General features: G+C 41.1%; 1 protein-coding gene across 6 annotated transcripts in view; it reads right to left on the bottom strand.

Annotated features, from left to right (window-relative positions):
* The window catches only part of tmem198b (transmembrane protein 198b), a 23,272-nt gene extending 3,433 nt beyond the window's left edge, over positions 1 to 19,839 (bottom strand). The window contains exons 1-3 of one of the 6 annotated variants that reach the window (XM_047355946.1): positions 19,535 to 19,839; positions 817 to 1,066; positions 161 to 742 (exon numbers count right to left, since the gene is read on the bottom strand). In XM_047355946.1, coding sequence (XP_047211902.1) covers positions 161 to 742; positions 817 to 973 — 739 coding nt within the window. In that variant the 5' untranslated portion in view covers positions 974 to 1,066; positions 19,535 to 19,839. The other 5 variants (XM_047355950.1, XM_047355951.1, XM_047355947.1 and 2 more) reach the window with 5 other exon arrangements.

The following is a 19,839-nucleotide window of genomic DNA, read 5'->3' as shown; positions in this document are numbered from 1 at the left end:
GTCATATGGTTTGAGCAAGAATGAAAAAAAGAGAGATTCTGTATTTTAAAATATTGCTGCCGAGTTAAAGTTGCAGTGCACATTTAAGATTTACTCGGAGTTATTTTTTATTTTTAAGGAGAATTTGATCGCACTATTATTTCAATTTAGTTTTCCTCACCTTTGGTGTGGGAGTATCCCTCAGCAGTGACCTTCCATTGGACTATGACCCCCAGCAGGGTGAGGGACGGCCACACTCCGAGCACCAACCATGTCATCCAGCACACAGGCTTCCCAGGCTCCACTTTAATCCGCTGGTAAATGTAAATCATGAGTGCAAAGAGCTCTACAAAGTAGTCCAATGCCACAGTGATGACTGCAGCACCAAACATGGCCGTGGACAGTGTGGTGAAGAGGCGCTGCCACTGCAGGGTCAGCACGGCAAACAGCATGCCAAGGCCAAGCAGCACGCCCAGGGGCACCCAGACGGAGCGCGATGGGTTCTCGGAAAGCTCCACCATGCCCACGAGGGTGGCCACAGCCACCAGCAGGCCCAGCAGCAGGCCCACCATGAAGAGGCCCACACTGCGAACCAGCATGGTGACGAGGCCGCAGAGCGTCCCTATGCCCAGCCCGATGCCCACAGAGGCCTCCACGCTCAGCTGGGTGTCCAGCACGCGCTCCTTGTAGCAGAGCATGAAGATGACGACAGAGCCGAACATCAGGCCCGTCAGGAACATCACTGCCTTGAAGCAGCGGTAGCCTGAAAGAACACATCATAAACTGAGTGAGAACAATCCCACAGTGGGTCGAACCTTCAGCACCTTCATCACTCACCAAAGAAGCAGTAAATGATGCCAAAGAGACAACACATGGAGCAGACTACGGAGGGAACCACCGTGTAGCGTCCACTAGGGTTCTCACAGGCGTCCAGCCGCTCAGGGCTCAGCTCCTGGTCCGGAGGAAGCAACATCGTCTCCAGGGTGGTCGTCATAGCAATGGTGGCGAGAGGAGGAGGAGGTAATTGGGAAGGAGATGAGGGAGAAGGAAGATTATGGACCGATGCTCAGGTGAAGAATGGCTTCACCTGCAGAAAGGGAGAAGACGAGAAGAAAGGGTTAAATCAAAAGAAGTGTTGTTTTCAGACGATAAATAAACCTCAATAAAAGGTCTCTTTTATTGTAAAAAACGTAATAAATGCAGATTTTTCTAGTAAATACTTTTGATATCATGGAAAATTATTGCTCTGTTGCTCCTTGGGTAGATCAGATGTTTATATCCATCAGAACCCATTAGATGCTTGTTTGGGTTATACTGTGAAGAAAAATGGACAATGGTTTCTTTTATCCACCCAGTCATGAATGTGCTTTAGTCTTTGCCTTTTTCCCACCTGTTTTTCCTTAATTTTCCCGTCCTCCTGCCTCTTTTAGCTACCTGCTGCCAGACTTCCTGCCAAATTCCAGCTCATCCTTCAGCTCCCGTCTCTCTCGGTCTCTACTGCCTGTCTTTGAGCAATCCCCACCCCTTCAGGTGAGAGGAGCTCAGTATATGATGCAGGACAAACAGATTTATGATGTGAAGATCATTCCTCCTCCCCCTCAGGCTGTTTTTGATCTCTCCATCTCAAAGTGAGCTCAGGCCGACTGCAGGAGCTTTCTGGGTCAGAGGTAGTTATACAACAGGCGTGAGGAAAACCTGACTCCGATATGCTAGCTTCTGATGTTCTGTTCTTTGTTAAGAAATGTTTTTCTTTCCCCTGTTTGTTCAGCCTTTTTATTCCCTGAACACCTCCCCTCAACTCCTTTTTTCCCCTGCAGTGAACTACCTCGGGTGGGTGAGGTTTAGCTTCTGACCTGCAGAGAGATGGAAACCGGTCTGGCAGGTTTGACAAGGTTTCAGCTCTGTGTTTAACCCAAACAGCTCGTTTCTAAAGCTCTTCAAAGAGTGCATATGGCTGGGGTCAGCATATAACCAGAAATCAACCCTTTAAAATGTTTCCAAACTAACCAATCACAACAGGTCCAACATTCTAAGCATTAAGCTAACCATTTCCAGCCCATGTACTTAAACCCTTGCATATGGGTTAGTTTTCATTGTAGTAAAATATTTTCAGGAATTGTGAAGATAAATGTTGATACAAATACTCAAATTTCACACGTATTTTAAGTCAGTTCATCTCTATTTTCTAAAAAATGTTGCATTCCACTTTATTTTCCCATTTAGTTTGGTTCTGATCCCTATTTGGGGCAAATGACTCTTATAAAATATGATATGATCTCCCCTAATAACAAAATTAGATCTAAGTAACGTCCACATAATTTGGAGTCATAAAATAAAATTTTCTTACAAGCTGACCATGAGTAGAATATAGAAAATTATTTTAAATTGTGGGTTGTCTGGGTGGAGACCAAATGTTCCACTGCTTGGTACGAAATTACATCGCCCATCTGAATGATAACAAAATTTAAGTTTTTTGAATACGTTTTAATCATATGTGGCCTCTCTCCACAGTGATGAATTACAGGCAGACCAGGATCAACACAGATTACTTTTAAACCACTGGACAGGGTGCTGGTTTGTTAGGTGTCAAAGCTATTGGTCTCACACAAAGGTTCTCCTGATCTCCTTTCTTCACAAATAATTGAATAAATATTCACCTTATGACCTTAAATTTGAGCAGGAGACTTTGGTAGTACAACTCTGATCTTGGTGGACATTGTGTTCTGCACTGATGTCTGAGTTCAATGTTCCAAACGCAAAATCACTATTCTTCAGCAGCTTTTGCCCTCATTCTCGGCTGCCTTGTCTTCACTTTTTTGCTTTTACGTGTTTGCATATGTTGCTATTTCAGTTATGGAAATAAATAAAACTATCCTGAGCTACAAGCGGGAACACAATTAAAAATAAAAAGCAGTAAAGATGATTGTATATCCCTTTTAAATCTACTACACTTTAGATTATTTTCAATCATTTTCCCTTTTTAACTGGAACCTTTGAAGAACTGAAGCTATTATTAAAAACAGGAAGTGGTGATGTACCTCTGCTCACTCGCCTCATTTGAAATGTGCAAATTTTGCTAAATTCAAATCAGCTCTGGCTTTGCTGCAACTCAATGCCTGCAGCCAGTATAACAAACATTTCTCAGAGCTTCTGTAAGAAATTTCCTCCTATTAACTGTTTAATCAACCTGAAATAGAAAAAGCAAAAACATTGCAAAACTAATGGTATAAAATCCCAAAGATTAGATATTTACAGAAAAAGAACCAAACTGTAGTGAATGCTTTCTGTTTAGGCAGTTATGAAGACCCTTAGGTGATATTGCATTATGTAAAGTGTTATTACAGGCCTTAAAAGTAAAAATAATGAATGTTCCTATAGTTATATTTGCTCATTTGCAAAGCTTATTGTAGCTGACAGAAGGCAGAAAAAGTTTTCTGCAGGGAAGGTTGCTAAAAAAAAGCTTTGACACAGTCAGAGTCGACCTTAACGCATCCGATTAAATGACAGCATGGCAACAAATCAGAGAGATTCTTCTAAGATATTAATGTTTTAGTGTTTGCTGGAGATAAAACCTGCAGTGTTTGAGGTTCATCTACATCTGAATGCATGAAAACAGACTCAGGGCCGATAAATAAAAATGCAACACAGCCCTGAAATGACTGCAGACAGATGCACAAAAACACACCCGACGTCGCTTCACCATGCTGCAGCAAGTGCGCCAGCTGAACGGTTTTATCTGCTTCTTCAATCCAAACATGTCATTTTAATAATCATCCTGTGGTCAGGGATTAGCAGGTCGCAGCCGAGTGACCTGGCAGCATGACTGTAAGGGTGTGTGTGTGTGTGTTTGAAAGCATAAAGCCATTTTGCTCTGAAGATAAGAAGCTGCAGGTTTTGTGTTTGCAGGCAGATCATCCCCTGATTAAAGAATAAAGAGATGTCAGGAATTTCTTCTTCTGCTGCTGTCCGGCAGACCGGCAGCAGCAACAATAACAACAGTCTTCTCCTCCCACCCTCCTGCTTCCTGTCTGTTGCCATGACAACAGAGGGATGCTGACTGACAGGAGAGCAATTCATCTCAGTCTGAACCTAGACCAATCGGAGACACGGCCGGAGCTCCCATAGTAACAGTGTGAGAGCCAATCAGAGATCCCGTCAGAGTGTGTTTGGCCTTTTCCTGCTCACGTTGTGAGGACCTTCATTTGTTTACACGCCTGCACTCTAAGAGCCCGACTTCAGCCGGAGGACAAAGAGGCAGCCATGTGATCCTAAACCATCGGTTCAGGCTGAAGGAGAGGTTGTGATGGATCAGAAGGTTAACCTCAGTATCTGTGCAGCACAGCTTTAAATTAGGACACAAAACAGAAAAATGTTGCTATTAAACCTGAAGCTAAAGCTTCTATTTTAACTTTTTAATAAACCATCATAATTATGTCTTATTTTTATCCCCATTTCATTTAATATTTATTTTCTGTTCTCAGATTTTAAGTTAGCCCACCCTTGTTTGGTTATATTTTTAATTTGGGTTTCACTATGTTCTATCTATTTTTATTTTTATTATGGTTAAAGTACATATTTTAATAATTTGGTTTCAGAATACCAGAATTTTCATGGTTTTCCTGTTTTCCGATTGCATTTCCTCATTTTACCAACATTTCATTCTAGTTTTCTAATAGTTATTCATGGTATTTAGTGGGATTAGTATTTTTGCATGTGATTGTTGATAATGTTTAGCTTTTTTCTCTTTTTGACACCTGTTCAACAATTTTTTTAGATTCTGAAATCCTTAAAAAAATTATGAAAAGGAATAAAACGCATAAAAATCAGTTAAATTGTTTTTTTTTTACCGACAAACCAACCTAAATCCAACCTAATCAAAAGCAGAGAAGAGCGGGTCATGAGTTAGCAACTATAGCAACATTCATGTTTCTTGTATTGAGTCTATGGTAAAGATTACGGTCCACCCCATCTGTGTTAAAAAATTGTAAATCCACTTTTCCGAGTAGAAAAAAATCAACTGGAACCTCTATAAGTTGGATTTTGTTTTACATGAAAGGTTGGACCAACCCTGACATCAAACCCAAGATGACTGCCACATGTATAAAACTATGTTAAAGATGTTGGAATAAAAAAAATAGTTTTTGTATCTGAAAGTTTGTATCTCATCAAAATCAGTCACACTTTCCAAACTATGTCAGAAAACATATTTATCTAATGTTAAAATGCAGAAAGACAGATTGGTAGTAGCCTGTTTTGCAAGCTAATCAGGTTACTTAGCACAACATGCAGCATGAAAATAAACTGTTTATTTCCATTTCTGATGGATTCAGAGGAATTTTCCAGGTTGTTCTAACTAATGAAGCGCATCGGGCCTCTCATTTATATCAGTTGTCCACAGCTGATGTATCGCGGGTTGAAAAAAAAAAAAAACTTACGGTACACAGTGGAGGAAAATTTGGAAGTGCCGATACTGCAAACCGTAACATACACTTATTACAGTAACATACGCTTCTTGTTAAATGATGCCGGCAGTTACATGACTTAGGGTTGCAAACTGCACAAAAAGCTTACACAGACTTAGTAAGCCAACCCAATTAAAGGCAGATGGACACATGGTAGCAGGTCCTATTAAATGTCCAAACCTTATTAAAGTAAGACCATATTTCTAAAGACAAACGCCTGATGGATGTTAACTGTACAAAGCCGGATCAAAGACCTAGATCCAATAAGTCCTTCACATTAAACTCGACCAATGTCTGAGATTTATTATTTGAAACAATAATTTGTGTTTAATGTCTGTATAATATGGCAAATAATCTAATTTGAGGAAGTTTTTAGCCGAATTAGATAATTAAAAAAAATCATAATAACGTTTAAAATTCTTATGTGTTCACATTGCAGAGTTAGTTTGCATGACCTGAGGTTTCCATTATGAAAAATTATGTTTCCTGGGAGCAGATAAAAGTGAATTTTATATTTAAGCATGCAAACTATAACCAAACTATGTGAAGGAAAAAGAGTACAATAAGAAACATATGTGCTTCTGATATAAAAAACACAGGGTATGACAAACAGCTTCACTTTTACTTCAGCTACTTGTGCCTAAAGGATAGAAGGAGAACAAAAAGAGGTAGAAGAATTGATCCCTGAGGAACTTCAGAGGTTACTAGAGCAAGAATAATGTTTAAATCATACTAAAAACTCTGGGTGTTGGATTAAAAATATTTCTTACTTCTAAAAATATTCCAGCCTGGTTAAAGTCTTCGTCATCAAGCTCGACTACATGTATTTATTTACTCTAAAATGGAACAAACTCAGTTAAACTCAGTCAAACAAGACAGAATTGTCTCAAGACTGAAAAGTCGACCATCCCTGCAGGAAAAAGTCCGTTCTATATTTAAATGAGTCTTATCTGTGTAACAGTTCTGCTTCCTAAGGAGCTCAGACAGAAACATCTCTAGATTTAAACTTTAATTCATCTAACTGCATATAGATCATCAGAGGGAGCCAGTTTTTTTCTCTCAGCATCCAAACTCTGAGACTTTATATCAGTGTTGGTTGTTCTTTCATATGAAGATATCTTCACCCTGAGTTATCAGTTTAAATTTGTTCAGTTTCTGCTCATTGAACAGTAGGTTGAAGCTGTTTCATAACCTCTGACTCATGGAGAATTGTTCTGCTCTCAACGCCGTGAATAAATCAGAAAGAAGCACTTCTTCTAGCTGGAGCTCTGTCTAAATTAAACATGAATGAAGTCATGCAGCCATTTTTAGCAATACTACTCACTGCTTTGGGAACAAACTCCCTGACCACTGGTCGGAGTTAGAGGTCTGATGGTTTTGACCTTTCCTGTTGCCTTATTTTAGCTAACCAGTCGACAAACATCTCAGTGACCTCATTGGTGGGATATGTTACCTTCACCCAAAACTCTATTCGTCATAAGAGGAAACACAGACTGGAATTTCAAGGAAATACATTTTAAACCTATCTAAATTAAACACAGATTAATAAATGTATTTATTAATCGGTGTTTATTTATCTTATTTAGTATGAGCTCAGAACACAAAAAAGCTGCTGACATTTTCTCACCAAAGCAACAAACAGAACAATACTTCTGTACACTCTGTGTTGCCGCGTTAGTGAAGGATATAACCTTCTTGTAAATGTGAAAAACTTCACGGCTGAACAGAAACCGTGTCGGCTGGTGATGTGTCACAGAACAGATTTCACTGACAGCTCACAACATGACCGGTGTGTGTGTGTGTCAGTCGTGACCAAGTCCTAAGCGGTGGTGAGGAGCATCCATGGACCTGCTGCTGCCAGAGTGAGATCATCCTGATCCCTCAGCTGGACACAGAAAGAACATTCCAAAGTTTCCAAATGTCTTTTTCCGAATGATTTCATTAAATAAACTGAAAACAAAACAAAGACCCCAACATTAATTCTACAATCTGCAAAATTTCCTTAACCCCTATCCAAAGTCTTACTGGTCTTTCTCCTGCAGCCTAATGTTGAGTTATAACATCTGATATTTGTTAGGAAAAAATTAAAGTTCCTGAAGTTCTGGCACATCCAGCAAACTGGACCAGAACATCAGAGGTAGAATGGGAAAAGATGCCTACTATGGGTCAGGCGTAGCTTTTTACTTTCTCATCAGATGAGGCCCCCTTGATGACTCCTTCCCACAAACCAAAACACCAGCCTATTAGACACATTTTAAAAGTCAATATCTGATTGGGTGGTTCTGTGTTCTGTTCCTGGGAAGGAGTCATCATGAGGGTCTGAACAGCCAATCAGATGCAGACCTTGGGAATTGTGAGGGCACATCATGTTAGTCAGCCAATAAGAATAACTGAATCTATTTATTTTAATTAAAAAGGTCAAAAATATTTAAGGTACTTGAGGAAAAGCCTAAATGATGAATTCAACACACCTGTTCTTCTACCACCTGAGTAACATCAAGTAACCTTTAGAGGTGTTTGAGCTGCATCTGTGGTTTTCAGCCACCAACTAAAACAACAGAGATCGCTCTGCCTAAGGTGATCAATAGAAGACCTGATGTGGCCGATGAAGAAAAGAATCCAACATTTTAAACAAACAGAATCAAAACGTTCTACCTGGAGCAAGTTTTTAGCTTTGAAACTCGGACACGGATTATGTAGACAGAGGGAATAAAGTCTGGAGAAAGCACTTTCCATAGTCGGTTTCATTTTTCAAAACAAAATCTGACTCAACAGAACCTGACTCAAGTTTTTTATCCGAATTTTGGGATTTCTTTAGAGAACTTAATGATTTTCTTAAAGTTTTAACTTTCTTCGGTTTTTCAGATGATGATTTATCTAAATTCACATCAAACTGCTGCAGAATTCCCTGACATGAAAGCAAGGGAGGGTAAAAAGAAGAAGGCTGAGGAGGAGGGATGAATAAAAAGGATGAATGGGAATAAAAGCAGCCGTATCCTTCCCACTGAGCTGAGTTATGCAACAGCCTCATAAAACATTACTCACTGCTCTTCAGCTGCTTCCAAGTCACTTTGCATGGGCAACCTCTCCCGGGTCTCAAAGCAGGAAGGACAGACATGGAGCGGCAGCACATGTTGAACAGGTGCAGCGAGAGGAAAATAAACCCTCAGAGGTTCAAAATAACACTCTCTGTTCTGTTACATCCACGCATTTTTAACAAATACGCCGAAATAAGTAAATCTGATTTATTTACAGCAACTGACTCAGAAATCATAAAAACATGACATGATTTTTTTCTGCATGGCAACTCAATACATCGTCTTTACTTTAAAGTCTGCTGATATTCAGATGAAGGTAAAATCCTAATAGTTGAAACAAATACTTGTCTGCCAACTAGATCCATCTTTTCCACAGAAATTCCAGTTTTGGTTCTGAAAATCAACATACAACGCAGTACATATCTTCTTTTAACCATCAGGATAAAATGAAAGGATCTAAGAAGTGGTACAAAGTTACAGAAACGGGATAATCTGATCAGTTGTAAGAGGTAAAGCTGATCACCGACCTGAAGAGCCCAGGATTTGACATGTCCTCATCCCAGCCTCTCTTCCCTGCGCCTGAACACCGGCTCTCTGATGAGCTCCCCGAGTGATTCAGGAGGTAACAGGCTGGTGGGCGAGCAGCCAGGGATGAGCTGCCAGCGTCCCGCCGCTCACAGCCGAGGACTGAGTGTGTCACCGGTTTACATGTCAGCTTCCGGAGAGGTCTGTTGGCGTCAATCGGGTCTGCGGATGAAGCTGTGCTGTTGCTCATCAATATGAGCTGGGACTGATGGGAAAACGTGACCGAGATGAGGCCGCCACCGGCAGCGGCGGCACATGTCTCCAACACAGAGGAACAGAGACAGACTGTCCAGGGAAGGGTGAATACATTCCCACAGGAGAGGTGGGAGTAATGTTTATGAACATTAATGTAAGTCTTGGGAAACATCTGCACCACTATGTAACACTAACTGTCTAAATGCTAAAAAAAAATCAACATAAACATTAAATTATTAATCTGATTTCCTGAAGCCTCACTAAGAGGTGCTACACATTCTTCCACGTCAAATTTCCAGAGTGATGGATGGACGGACACTGTGAAGGAATCTGGTTCACTTCACTTCTTTATGCCATTCATAATTATAATAATAAATAGTGATGGGAGCAAGACCTTTAACCTTCCATGTTTTAATGTTTCTAATCCTCCAAATGAATGAAGCTGCTTCTGCTCCACATAAGTGCTAAATCTTTGTGGTGCTGAAAGTTAACTAAAGCTTTAAAAATAATGGATTAGCCTCAAGACTAGAATGAGGAAAGCCTTCACCTCGAGCATCGAGCAACACCTGAAAAACAGCAGATCTTAAAGTCAGAGTCAGACAGATAACCCGACAACTGTCTCAGAAGAAGATTAAGTTCTGTGAAGATGAGTGGAAGAAGGTGAGTCACATCTTATGACTCGTTCTGTGGATCATGCAGCTTATTTTCAGCGCTCTCACCCACAAACAGCTGCGTGACTCTGCGAGGACGAGGCAGGAACGCCGAGGCGTTCTCACACCTCCTCAGCAGATTACATAAAGGATGAGAGGGAATGAGCCGATCCACAAAGGAAGGTGGCTTCCTGCTAGGTGGAAAATCTGTCGATGGAGTCAGAGGAGGTAGAGGCACCAAGGTGTTTGTCTTTGTCTTTTTTCCTGATCCAATTAAGCCAATAAGAGTTACCTTTAATACCATTTATTCCTCAACAAACATCAGGAGAACCTTGTTAAGCTCTAAACAAAGACTGTACAGGTCCTTCTCAAAATATTAGCATATTGTGATAAAGTTCATTATTTTCCATAATGTCATGATGAAAATTTAACATTCATATATTTTAGATTCATTGCACACTAACTGAAATATTTCAGGTCTTTTATTGTCTTAATACGGATGATTTTGGCATACAGCTCATGAAAACCCAAAATTCCTATCTCACAAAATTAGCATATTTCATCCGACCAATAAAAGAAAAGTGTTTTTAATACAAAAAACGTCAACCTTCAAATAATCATGTACAGTTATGCACTCAATACTTGGTCGGGAATCCTTTGGCAGAAATGACTGCTTCAATGCGGAGTGGCATGGAGGCAATCAGCCTGTGGCACTGCTGAGGTCTTATGGAGGCCCAGGATGCTTCGATAGCGGCCTTTAGCTCATCCAGAGTGTTGGGTCTTGAGTCTCTCAACGTTCTCTTCACAATATCCCACAGATTCTCTATGGGGTTCAGGTCAGGAGAGTTGGCAGGCCAATTGAGCACAGTGATACCATGGTCAGTAAACCATTTACCAGTGGTTTTGGCACTGTGAGCAGGTGCCAGGTCATGTTGAAAAATGAAATCTTCATCTCCATAAAGCTTTTCAGCAGATGGAAGCATGAAGTGCCCCAAAATCTCCTGATAGCTAGCTGCATTGACCCTGCCCTTGATAAAACACAGTGGACCAACACCAGCAGCTGACACGGCACACCAGACCATCACTGACTGTGGGTACTTGACACTGGACTTCTGGCATTTTGGCATTTCCTTCTCCCCAGTCTTCCTCCAGACTCTGGCACCTTGATTTCCGAATGACATGCAGAATTTGCTTTCATCCGAAAAAAGTACTTTGGACCACTGAGCAACAGTCCAGTGCTGCTTCTCTGTAGCCCAGGTCAGGCGCTTCTGCCGCTGTTTCTGGTTCAAAAGTGGCTTGACCTGGGGAATGCGGCACCTGTAGCCCATTTCCTGCACACGCCTGTGCACGGTGGCTCTGGATGTTTCTACTCCAGACTCAGTCCACTGCTTCCGCAGGACCCCCAAGGTCTGGAATCGGCCCTTCTCCACAATCTTCCTCAGGGTCCGGTCACCTCTTCTCGTTGTGCAGCGTTTTCTGCCACACTTTTTCCTTCCCACAGACTTCCCACTGAGGTGCCTTGATACAGCACTCTGGGAACAGCCTATTCGTTCAGAAATGTCTTTCTGTGTCTTACCCTCTTGCTTGAGGGTGTCAATAGTGGCCTTCTGGACAGCAGTCAGGTCGGCAGTCTTACCCATGATTGGGGTTTTGAGTGATGAACCAGGCTGGGAGTTTTAAAGGCCTCAGGAATCTTTTGCAGGTGTTTAGAGTTAACTCGTTGATTCAGATGATTAGGTTCATAGCTCGTTTAGAGACCCTTTTAATGATATGCTAATTTTGTGAGATAGGAATTTTGGGTTTTCATGAGCTGTATGCCAAAATCATCCGTATTAAGACAATAAAAGACCTGAAATATGTCAGTTAGTGTGCAATGAATCTAAAATATATGAATGTTAAATTTTCATCATTACATTATAGAAAATAATGAACTTTATCACAATATGCTAATATTTTGAGAAGGACCTGTACATCAACAGGATGTGGATTTCTTTGCTCAGATGAATGTTTAGGTTTGAAAAACACCCAGAAAACTGCTCCAAGGTCCTGCTGAAGATTCTCAGATTTTAACCTGGTCAACTCTGTAGAAAACTCTGTAGGTTCAAGACTACTTGAAGCCAACCTGAGACAACGGCACAGAACAATGAATCTGATTAGAAACCCCAGCAAAGAGATGCCCAGCAGCAACATTAACAGGCTGCAACCCAGGCAGGAGAAGAGTTAGAGTCATGGAACCAACATGAGCTATTCCAATAAAAGCTTTGGACAGAGCAGGTCATGATGGTCTCTGGTAGAAACTCAAGTAGATGGACACCTGTAGCCTGCTTTAGGACCAAACACACGAGAAGACTACTTAACATCTCCAACCTGGACCATTAAACTAGAGAACCTGGTGGAGGAGATCTCCTTGTTGATGAAAAGAAACTTCCTGTTGAAACAATTAGAGAAGATCATCTTGTTTTTATTTACCTGATGTCTCCTTCAGGTGGTTCTGTTGATCACTTCATGTTCTGTGCAGCCGCTTGTTTGGAATCAAATATAACAGAATGTGTCATTTTGCAGAACGTCCTGGTTATTTTACATATTATACGACTCTTCCATGCGTCGATTATGATTGTAACTACTCTGTTTGGATTGATCCAAGTCATTTTTCGTTAAATTCTGCTCCCTTTGCATTCCTCTCTAGCAGTTTTTAATCTGTCTTTATAGTGTCACGTTATATTTGTTTTGCAGCCGTTTCTGTCAAGATGTAGTCATTGTCTTCCTTTTTTTCTGGTCGTTTTCTTTTAATAACTCATTTTCAGCTGGTTTAGTTTAGGAAAAAAAACAGGATCCTGCTGCGTTGATAGAAATCAGCAATGTGACACCCTCCCACAGGGTGCTGCAGAGGTGTTAACACTTGATGTAACACTTCCTTCCTTTGTTTGTTTTGTGGCTAAATATGACCAACCTGGTGGCAGAAACTCCTGCAGCTCAAAGGTAAAAGGTTTTAAAATCCACAGCAGAGAACTGTGTTTTCCATCCAGGCCCCTTTAGATGTTTAATATAAATCCCTGTCTTCTCTATGATCAGGACAAAACAGACCCTGGCTGAGCTGATTATAAAATAAAAATAGGCTCTCAACATTGTTACAGGCAAAGCTAAAGTATGTTTAACGGATTTATTTTTGTAAAGCTGGACCTTCATCTGGAATTTGAAAGTGGATGAAATGCGTCGTTTCTGAGTATTTATGGTTGATATTAATGGACTGTTTGGACTGTTAGCTTCTTGCTGTGCTTTCTGAGCTTCCATCCTCCTACTATCTGCGGCGTCTTTTTAAAATCTTTTTTACAAAGATCAGACTTGTCTGGATGCAGTGTAGCTGAAGGCTGGGTCAAGAGCTTTAAAAACAACCAGAATATTGTCTAAAAAAGCATCAGATTGAGGTTTGAACATCTGTGGCATCATCAGACCTGCTGCTGCACCTCCAGATCAACACTTTCTGTCCCAAACAACCAGAGAATTGTTTAAAAGCTGCCGATGAAGTCCTGAGTTTCTCCTGCTGCTGCATGTCCAAGGACAAATAAGATCCTAATCCTGTTTTCTTCTTTCTTATGTAACCGCCTCCATCCTACAACAAAGACCTGCCTTTTTCTTCTTGCTGCAGCTCAGTAAGGTTAACATCTCCCTGAGGATCCATCCAGCTCCCAGCCTCTCAGGAACATCCTTGATCCCTGCTCCCATGGAGAAAAGGCAAACAGAATCAGAACATCACCGTGGATCCTGGGTGTTGCCCCATCAGCCCTGCAATGTTATGTTTTTTGTTCTTTTGTACAAATTATTATATTAACCTGACTTCTGCCTAGGATGCTTTCTGTGATTATTTTTCACCACCTTTTCAGTGTTATTCATCTTATCTGGATTTTCATTTTCACTGAGGCCAGATTTGATTATTTTTCACATTATTTCACATGTCTTTTGTCAACATTCTGCCTCTCTTCTTTTACTAATATTTTTGTGGCCGTATTTGAAAGCTTTCATATGATTTTGGATTATTTTGGTCTCAGTGTAGCCTCTTTAATGGTCCTTAGTCATTCTGTATCTTTGTAACCATTTCAATCTCTGTGCTGGTTTTCCTATTTTTTTGTTGCTCTTGAATTGAACTCATTCTTTCCTTTATGTTTTTTTTTTGCATTTTTTCAGATCAGATCTGTAGCAGATTTTTGGTACTTTGTGAGTTTATGTTCATTTTGAATGTGGGTTTAATGGTTCTGCACCACATGATTGTTTTTTTACTTTTTTGTTTATCCATTAACACCATTTTTACATTCTTTTTCTTATTTTCGCAGTGTTCATCTATCATCGTTTACCCCTTTGCAGCAGGTTTCCATTTGTGTTGAATTTCTGTCATATTTTTTGTCTCATTTTGCAGCCATTCGTTATCTGTTTGTGGACATTTTGCCTCCATTATCAACCATTTTGGGTTCTAAAATCTAGTTTTGCCTCAGCTATTATTTAGGCCTCTCTGTGCTCATGGTGCATCTATTTCTGTTTGTTCCGCTACCTTCATATGTTGACTTTCAACCATTGTTTCTCTCTTTATGCTTGTTTCATTTTCCATTTTGGTCTTTTGCATATATTTAAGCCTATATTCTTTTTTTTGTGTGACTATCATCAATTTGCATCTTTCAGGATCTTTCACATTTAATTCTGGTCATTTTGTGTCAGGTTTCTGTCATTTTAAAACTGGTTAAAGCCATTATTTGTCCTTTTCTGGTCATTATGTATCTGTTTTTATTGTTTTGCTTTAGATTTGTATGCTTTTATATCTTCTTCTGTTTGTTTTTTATCATTTCAAACCCATTTGTTGATGTTTTGATGGTTTTATCTCTGCAGCAATTTAAATCTTCTTGCTGCTTGAAAATCCGTTTGGGGCTCTCTTCTGGCACATGTTTAGTCATTTCTGTGGTTTCCATAACAGAACAGAGAAATATGAGTTAACTGGTCTAATTATTGAAACTTATTCAATCATTTTGTAGGATGTGATGCCTTAAAGTGATAGTTTATCCCTTTCCTCGATTTTTACAGTTTAAAAGTTGAGTTTTTGGAGAAGTGATCCTGTTAAAACCAGGAACAAGCAGGAAGGAAACTACATTTCAAATCTTCCTGCCTCTCCAGGAAATGTTTCTAGTAAATTTCACAAACATGAAGCATCTCCAACTGAGCTGAATGACATTCACACAGACAGAGGAACAAACCAGTTTCTCTGATGCAGCCTGGAGAATCCAGCCTCTAAAAGGATAAACCCTCCAACTGATCCATTAACGGACCATCAGTACAAACCGTGCTGTAATTACCAGCCTGCACGTGGATGAATGATTTACTTGAATTTGTTACCATGTCTGAAACCAAAAGCTCTGCTCTGGTTTCTGCTGGGACAACTGGAATTAAGCTCACGTGCAGAACTCGCCCTGATAGACCCGCTTTGATAACACTCATCATGGCTCATTGATGGAGTCATCGATAACGCTCGCAGCTTCCCACAGGAACAATCAAAGGTTCCGGCTCCGTTTGTTGCTTTCAGAAGAACAGAACAGAACTCTGTTCCGTGTTCTTGTGACCTCCATCTGTGTGCAGAGAACAGCCTCTGTGCACCTGTCGGATCCAACAGCTGAACAAGCATCTGGTGCTCAGCCGCCTGCGGTGCTGCACAGTGCAGGGCCCTGACTGGATCACTGATGAATCCTGGGGCATCGGACTCTGTTGTAATAAACCGTAACATGGGGAGGACCTGTGTGCAGAGTCTGAGGAGCCCTCCTGTATTATTTAAAGCAGAGGTCTGCAACTCCGGTCCTCGAGTGCCATTGTCCTGAAGGTTTGGATGCATCCCTGCTCCAACACACCTCCAACTGTATGGGTTCTATGATGGGTTTGGGGACCAGTTCTGGAAATAACCCACCTCACTGACTGCTGGAACAGGCTCCAAGACCCTAAACAGGACCAAGTCACTACAGGACGCTAACGTCATGACATTAATCATTCGGAATTCCAGAAAACCAACTGGTTGCGGTCAGAAACAAGTTTTATTATCTTTAAAGTCAGAAAAAAGTGTTTATAGTGAAGCTAATCAATTATTTAAGCTTCATGCACTAAAATAATGTATGGCTGTAGGATTGGGTTTCAGGGAATCTTATGATGCATTCAATTTCCTCTGGAATGTTGGAATTTAAATCTGGGAGTGATGCAGCTCTGAGCTTGGAAAATTCAGAAACCCAGCAGAATTTGTTCAGTGCTGTGATGAGGGACCAGCCTAATGTTGCAGCAGCAGCAACATGTTGGCTAACAGAGGCAGGACAGCACTGTGTGCCTGACTGATTTAAAGAATGGAACAGAAATATCCTTTATTGTTCCTCAGTGAGGAAATTCAGGTGTATCAGCAGCAAAGTGGACAAATTGAAAAGGGACACAAACCAACAGAAGTGACAATAAACAGCTCAATATTGCAGCAAACAGCAGGCAGCCATGTTGGTTTAAATAAAAACATCCAACTCTTAGTCTTTTATTCAGAGTATTAACTCCAGCTGGTTAAATTAAATCAAACTAAACCTTCAAAATTATTGTTTAACCAAGAAAATATTTCTGGATTACGGTTTAGCCTCTAAAATCACTCCAAGTTAAAAACCCGGCAGTCACACTAAGGTTCAGGACACCATTAGTTGCCCCCAATGAGCTCGGAAAACACAGGAGACTAATTAAAGCCTGAACAGAGACCATCAGGGCCCCCTGGCACTGACACTATGGAAACCAACTTCAGCTACAGGCACATCTCAGGGGAAACCATTAAATCCCAGTCATCACCAGTTCAGTAACAGTTGGATTTATTCAACATCCAGGCTGGAGAGCAGCTTTAATCTGATACACAGTGAATAAAGTTTCCGTTATTTTTCCTGATGCCAGACCTGCTCAGCAGTTTGCGTCTTCATGCGACAATCAACCTACTCCACATCACACAGACTCATGAGATCAGCGCATTGCTGTGCTGCTGCAGGGTCCGATGTGACTTGTTGTGGCATTTTCCTTCCCCCGATGGGCTGCAGAACCAGAGCGGTGCCACCTGACATCCCTGAGAACACACAACGAGTTCTGCATCTGTTTTAGAACTTCGTCCTGCACAGACAAATTCCCAGCAGGAGTCACTGTGCAGAGATGCTGCCTTTCACTCTCCTTCAACCTGCTGCAGCTGCTTCAGTTAGCAATGACCCAGAACGCCTTTCAGTGCGTGCCAGGAAGCTCAGACATGTGACTGCACTAAAGGAACATTTAAAGTAGCAGCAGTGCATTTAGGGCCTGGTGGATGCAGAAAGGGCTCTGCTTCTTCTTCTTCTGTGATCAGTTTGTGCCGTTTAGCTGCAGATACATGAGAAAATGGCAGCACAGGACACAGTTTACACTCAGGGAGGTTGAATCATTTTAAATGCTCGTTGTCCCAAGAATTCTGCAGGAATGCATCGGGTTCAGCACCCTATTGTTGCAGCAAACAAGGTAAAAAATTAAAGCCATCATTTATGGTTTGCATCCTTCATGTGTCCCTACAGCAGATCTTCACAAACGGTTCCAGCGATGTCACTCAACCAGTGCTCTAACTCATCTTCAACCGGTTTCATGAAATCCAGCTGTGCAGTTTTTCTGTAATCTGGCACACACACACACACACACACAGCAGATAACAGACATCCACCTTACTATGTATAAAAACAGACTTTTACCGTCTCCCTAAAAAATACTGTAAATGGAATCATTTTCCATCACAAAGTGCATAAAGAGGTGGTTAAAGTGGGCTCTTCTTGGGTAATTGTTGTAAACATCCATCCCAAAAGCACCACAACATTAGAGCTGCAGATCGTTAAACACACACAAGATGAGCTGATATGTTCCCGCATAATAATGAGGTGGTCTGACTGACTACTGAGCCATGTTGTAATGAGTCTGAAACGCACCGTTAGAAGATTTCTCCTAACGAATGGACCACAACATCACCGATTAAATCTGACAGAAACCAGAGGGACACGTTGGTTTCAAACTAACCACTGCAGCTGGCACATCTAGAAGGTGTACAGTCACAATAAAAAGAAAGTACACCCTCTTTCACTTCTAGGTTGCCTGGACATAATGAAGCTGATCTGGCCAATTAAATGTAACCTCAGGTGTACAAAAATAAACAGATTAAACAAAGAAAGAGCTAAAATATGCAGAAGAGTTCATGACTGATTAATGACACCCAGGTCCCGTGGCTGCAAGACAAGCCCATATCATAAACCCTGCACCACTGTGCCGTGGTATGAGGTGCTGCGCATTAAGGCCAAACATCTCCACGTTGGTGTTCTTCCAGAGGTCTTTTGGTTCATTCAGGTGATGCTTTGCACAGCTTAGTCAAGCTGAGATATTCGGTTTAGTTTTAGTTCAACACCAATGTACCACCAAGAGCTCCAAAAATAACAGATTGGAGCTTTTTTAACAAATAAAAAAACACAGACCATGTCCATGTTATATACAGTATCTGAAAGAGTCAGAACATTGTCAGAACCTGATGGGCTTTGATTTGGGTCACATTGAGGGTTTGCATGAAGCTGGGTGGTTCTAACAACTCCCTTCATCTGGACTAGCAGGAGACGTTGATGTTCTTTTTAAAATCAGAGCAAACAACAGAGAAAAATAACCCAGGAATGCAGCTCATCACCTGGGTCTCTCCAACCTGGAGACAGATCCAACCATCCAGAAACAGAAATGCATTAAAGCCTCTAGCTTTGATCTGGAAGCTTTTCAGGTCAGAATAAAACCCATTTACAGCAACTAACTACTGATCACTCCACTAGATCAGATTTTTAGACAACAAAACGTCCAGGAGACACTTTCTGTGGTTTGTTTTTGAAAATTAAAGCATTTCTGTGGTATTTTGAGTTGTGTTCAGACTTTCATTGTGGTACGCTGTAGCTTTTCTTTGTGTGTCAAGATATTAAATACATTTTCTGTTCAATTAGTGATATATGAAAGAGAATCAGTGAGTTTTAAAGTCTTGTTTTCTTCATTTGGTCAAATCACAGATTTATATGGAACTAGTTTAATTGTTCAACAGATCAAATATCTAAAATAATTCAATTCTTGGATATGAGAGGTCTTATCTCATACTTGGAACAATTTCTTGTTTCTTTATGTCATATCTTCCAGGGTGGAACCATTACATTATGGCTTCCCATTTAGATCTATAGATATTTCAAAAAAAGAGTTACGAGAAAGAATCTGATTTTTGTAAATAAGTAGGAGAAAGAGAAGGAGGTTTTACATTTCTGTCTAAAGAATACAAATATATGAGAGTAAAAGACATAATTAAAGACCACTTCACGGACTGTGGGACAACTCAGACCTACAAACACACCATGCATTGATCCATTCGTTTTAATCAGAAGTACCAACATGATTATCGACTCTAATGCGTCCATTCGGGTCAAACCCTCACCATCCATCACCCACAGCCCGCTGACCTGCAGTAACCCATCCCCACAGAGAGTCCTGCTCCCTGCAGCTGCTCCACCTTCCAGATAAACCCGTCTCTGTCTGCCTGCAGCAGCTGCACAGTGAAAACCCTCACCATCTTCCTCCACAGCTGGACTCCTGGTCTCCACCTTCACAACACGGCCCTGGGGCCCTGCAGAGTCCCCAACACCGATCATTTCCGTCGGTTTCATCCCCGAGTCCCCGGCAGGCTGCAGGGCGTTGATCCCCGACCTGATTAACCATCCATCAGGGACAGGAACCGGGCTGGGAATACAGGAAAAACCCGGCTTACATTCCGATCGGATAAACAGTGTGCTGAAGCATCCAGGTTGCAGTCCGGATGGGGGGAGTAGATGATGGACTGATGATGGAGGAGAAGGCGGTGCGTCAGAAGGAGGA

Source organism: Girardinichthys multiradiatus, chromosome 24 (genome assembly GCF_021462225.1).
Source record: "Girardinichthys multiradiatus isolate DD_20200921_A chromosome 24, DD_fGirMul_XY1, whole genome shotgun sequence".
NCBI classification, from domain to species: Eukaryota; Metazoa; Chordata; class Actinopteri; order Cyprinodontiformes; family Goodeidae; genus Girardinichthys; species Girardinichthys multiradiatus.
The sequence above is the reverse complement of the archived record's forward strand: the minus strand, read 5'-3'. Positions and strand labels throughout refer to the sequence as shown.